This window comes from Camelina sativa, chromosome 2 (genome assembly GCF_000633955.1).
Source record: "Camelina sativa cultivar DH55 chromosome 2, Cs, whole genome shotgun sequence".
Taxonomy (NCBI): domain Eukaryota; kingdom Viridiplantae; phylum Streptophyta; class Magnoliopsida; order Brassicales; family Brassicaceae; genus Camelina; species Camelina sativa.
The window spans coordinates 16,306,254-16,311,071 of NC_025686.1; the positions used below are offsets into that span (position 1 = coordinate 16,306,254).

Consider the following 4,818-nt stretch of genomic DNA (forward strand, 5'->3'; position numbering starts at 1 on the left):
TTCGGCATTACCTCCGCGGCTTGGTTTGTTGTTGGTCAAAATCTGGTCAGGTAGTTCTATATAACCCTACCACGAGGCAGTCCTTGTACTTACCAAAGAAGAAAACCATGTACATGGAGACTAGTTTCATCGGATACGACCCTCTTGAGAAACAATATAAAGTATTGTTCCTACCAAAGTACAATCCGGAGCAGCCTTGTCGAGTTTTCACATTGGGAGAAACAAATACGAAGTGGAAGTCCATCCAAGGTGTTGAATCTCACCATCCATTGACGCAAGGTGCAGTTTGCATCAACGGGGAAATCTATTACCAAGCAGGGATTGCTGATCAGTATGACTCTACTTCTCTATATAAATTGATGAGTTTTGACGTTAGGTCCGAGGAGTTTTATAATGTCGAAGCTCCTAAAACATTGATGGATTATCGTTCGTCTCTGATAAACTATCAAGGGAAGTTAGGATTCGTGTGCTGCGAGAAGGGCGTGGAGATTTGGGTTATGGAGACACAAGGATGGTCCCAGATTTTCTATAGTCATGAGATAAATTATTCTAAGGTTTGGTGTAGCATGGGTGTTACTAGTGGTGGTGAGATCGTTCTTGCCAGGTGTGCGTACCGCAGTAAAGACAAGTTATATGCCTTATATTATGATCCCAAGAATAATAGATTGAGAATTATGGACCTTGAAAGCATGTATCCCAAGGGAAGGCATACAAATTGTATAATCTGGACTGTTCCGGATTATGTTGAGAACACAATGCGTTTGTATTAGTTAAGAATTTTCCAATAGAGCTTATGGTTCTTCTTTATTTATATGGCTCACAAGTTTAAGGTTAAGGTTTAGATAGAGTCCAAAAAATACTAACGTCTTCTTTGGTTTAGATATGCAGATCTAAAACACATTTCTCATGTAATGAGAGCACTTCTCTGGATCAATGGAGAAAAAACCTGCAATAATGAAAAAAAAAAAAAAAAAACCTGCAATAATGAATCGTTTATTTGTTACGGTGTTGTTTGTTTTTGCATGTCAATGTTGCATCTTTATTCTTTAATATCAAAATGATTAAAACGTACATGTTTCAATTTTTTTTTTGTCAATAACATGTTTCAATTTTGCTAATACTTTTTTTTTTTATGTTCTAAATATTATTTTCTAATTAAATATTATTTTTAAACAATAACAATTATTTGTTTTCATTTTAGAAACATAGTCAAAATTAATAAAATTCAAAAACATCATAGTAAGAAAACAGTTTAAATACATCAAAATAAATAAATCTAACACATTAGTTCTTTCTAATTAAATAATTATAAATTTTCATAAACTAATTAATAATTATAATTTTTTAGTTTCCACTGGTTTTTTTAACAGGTTGTGTAGCAAGGGTGTTTCTAGTGGTGGTGAGATCGTTCTGGCCAAGTGTTCGTCTCGTACTAGAGACATCCGCACTGCCTTATATTGTGATCCAAAGCAAAAAAATTTGAGATTTGTGGACCTTGAAAGCATTTATCCCAAGGGAAGGCATACCGATAGTATAATCTGGAATGTCCCGGATTATGTTGAGAACACAATGCGTTTGTATTAGTTAAGAATTTTCCAATAGAGCTTTATGGTTCTTCTTTATTTATATATGAAAAAAATACTAAACGTCTTCTTTGGTTTTTGCACTGAATATATATGCACTAAAACACATTCCTCATGTAATGAGAGCTCTTCTCTGGATCAATGGATAAAAAACTTGCAATAATGAATCGTTATTTGTTAAGGTGTTGTTTGTTTGTGCATGTCAATGTTGCATCTTTATTAATTATATCAATATGATTAAAATGGACATGTTTCAGTTTTGCTGATACATTTTTTTTATGTTCTAAATATTATTTACAATTAAATAGTCTTTTTAAATAATGACAATTATTTATTTTCAATTTCGAGACATAGTCAAAATGGATAAAATTTTAAAACATTTATCTATATATACATTTTTGGAGACATTTATAAAATAAATCCTCAAGTTGACACTTATTTACAGGCATACCATTGTTATTAAATAATTAATTTAATAAACAAATTAACTCTACTTATATTTGATTTTTTAACTAGAAACTAAGTGTTTTAAAAGGTAACAAATATAATTGTAAATGTATACAGATTTTATTTCCTTATTTTATAAGGAGGTGAGTGAAAATATATTATTCTTTAAAACTTTGAAAAACTGATTTGATAAAAAGTGACTTTTAGCTTCATATATTATATTTTACTTTCACGGGTTTTGTATAATGAGTTTTTGCAGACTAAAAATCTTTGACATGTTGCGTGATCCGTCTAGCATGACGGGTTTGGACTATAGAAACAATGCTAAAACTATTAGTTTATTTCATATACTATAGATTTGTAGTCATAGTTTGGAAAATTAACTTATAAATTATTTAGTATATGAATTACAAAATATTACACATACTATAATACATTCTTAATATTCAAAAAAAAAAAATGTATACACATAAAAATATACACTAACATACCATATAGACATATACCTCTGTTTAATTATAGAAAACAAAACTAAGTGTTTTAAATTTTTATATTCTATCTAATAACAAATTTAATGTAATTAGATCATATATTGTATAAAACGTAAGAAGAAGAAAAAATATTCTAAACAAAATTATAAATTAATTAGATAAAAATTAATTAATTAGGAATTTGAAAACTAAATAAATTAAAAATTATTATATAAAATATATTAATTTATAATTGTTATTTCTCGTTTTGCTTGCTTCCGTCCCACTAGGCGCAGATCCCGTTCTCGTTCTCCTCCCCTTGCTGGAGCTAGTGGTAGCGATGCTGATGGTGATGCTGGTTCTGAGGATTGATCCTACTTCTGTTTACGGTTTCTTTTATCCTTTTTCTCTTTCACTTTGAGTCATTTTTATGTTTTCTTGAGTCAGTTTGTCATTTGTTTCAGATTGAACTTGTATTGCATTATGAACCATTATCTATCATGTTGCATTTAATGTTGTGTTTGAGTGATTCTTAACAGTGCTGAGAACCATGAGAGAAACACAACTAACATGCGGCTAACAGGATACGTTGGATTTTCGCACGATTTGGCTCTGCATCGATCGATGCAACCTTTGCATCGGTCGACACAGAGGCTAACAGTTGGTAACACGAAACTGGTTCATATGTTTACTACTTTTTCAATTTGATTTTTCTTTCTTAGTCAATCTTAGGCTTGATAACACTGGGGACAGTGTTGTTTAAGTCTGGGGGAGGCTAGTTACTAACTAACTACTTTTTCTTTCTTAGTTTCAGTTGTGTCAGTCAAAACCATATTTTTGGGTCAAATTTTTTAAATTTTTCTTTTTGGAATTAGGATCTCTAACTAATGGTTTCTGTTCTTTGGCTAACACTCTTATGAATCTTGATTACGCTTGATCTCAGAACTGAAGTTCAGAAAAACTATGAGCTGTATCAACAATCCTGAAAGCCCTTATCCAAAAGATATCTGGTTAAACTAACGTTGTCTCACAGTTTTATCAGGATTTTAACCGGACTTAATATCTTACTTTGGAGTTGGAAATCAGTGGACTAGACTTCTTCTTCGGGCCATACAAGATAGTGCAATTTTTCAAAGTATGTCTCCCCTCTCTCTTCCCTTCAGTGCTTAAAAAAAAAGAGAATGATCAGAAAAAAAGAGGAGAATAAAATAAAAGATGAAATGATTTTGATCAGTTTAGAGGGGTAGGTAAATTACCAGTGACCCCATTATTCTACTCTTGAGTCAAATGATCACACAAAGCTTGGAAGCGAGGGGTAGGTAAATTACCGATGACCCCGGTATTCGCTTACACCTTTGATAAGAAAAGAAGAAAAAAAATGGAAGTGAGAAAAGGGAGAGGAAAGGAGATGTATGAAGAATGTCTTGGCCTGAAGAGAGTTCATATGCCACTGATGGATACACCAAGGTAAGAACTCACCTGTACTTGCTTTAATTTATTTAATGAGATGACAATGGTGAGACTAGAGATTCCAGAGGATTGTGGGATTTGAGTAAGGAATGTTGATGCTTTTCAATTGACAAAGTATATAAAGTAAGTTCTGAAGATCAAGGCGATGAAGAGTGCGAAAAACAGTTACCTGCAGTTGAGTGAATTCCATGTTTTCAAACCTCTTTCACAGGCCTAAGTTTCTGTTTTGCTTGAGGGCAAGCAAAGGCTAAGTCTGGAGGAGTTGATATATCATGGTTTTTGTGGTTTTTAACCATGGTATAAGTGTGCTTTTTGAGTCTTTTGATTTGTTTTCTAGGTGGTTTTTGAGTCTTTATAGGTTTAGGTACTCATTGGCATGGATGGAACACAAAGGAGCTAAAAGAGGATGATTTGGCTGCATAATCAAAGCATGAAGGCTGATCAACAAAACTTGGAGACGTGATCAAGACTTTGCATTGACCGATGCAATATCAGCATCGATCGATGCAGGTGCCACAAAGACAAACGGAAGTTGTCTCAAAAGCTTTTGAAGAATTACAAATTAAGCCCAAGTTTTCCTTATTTGCCATTAAGGCCCAAGACGTGTTTTAGAGTATTTATAGGATTTTTATGGTCATTGTTTAGACCTAAGTATTATTCTGCAACCAGAAGAGATATTGAGAGCTTTGGAGAGATAGATCTGATTTCATCTGTAGAGAGAAGATTCTTGAACTCCCTTCCTTACTTCTTAATATCAATTGCTTATTATTCAGAGAGATGTTTTGTGATTGATTAAACATGTCTGAGTAGTTTGCTTGTTAGGTTTAGGGTTTTTCATAGGGTTTTTA

At 32.6% G+C, this 4,818-nt stretch overlaps 1 protein-coding gene and 1 pseudogene across 1 annotated transcript in view; both read left to right on the forward strand.

Moving 5' to 3' along the window:
• The window catches only part of LOC104752885 (putative F-box protein At1g32420), a 3,791-nt gene extending 919 nt beyond the window's left edge, over nucleotides 1–2,872 (forward strand). The window contains exons 2-3 of the mRNA XM_019230680.1: nucleotides 280–604; nucleotides 2,791–2,872. Of these exons, the coding sequence (XP_019086225.1) occupies nucleotides 280–604; nucleotides 2,791–2,872 (407 nt within the window). The remainder of the gene's footprint in view (nucleotides 1–279; nucleotides 605–2,790) is intronic.
• Nucleotides 3,920–4,818, forward strand: part of LOC104752895 — a 15,116-nt pseudogene continuing 14,217 nt past the window's right edge.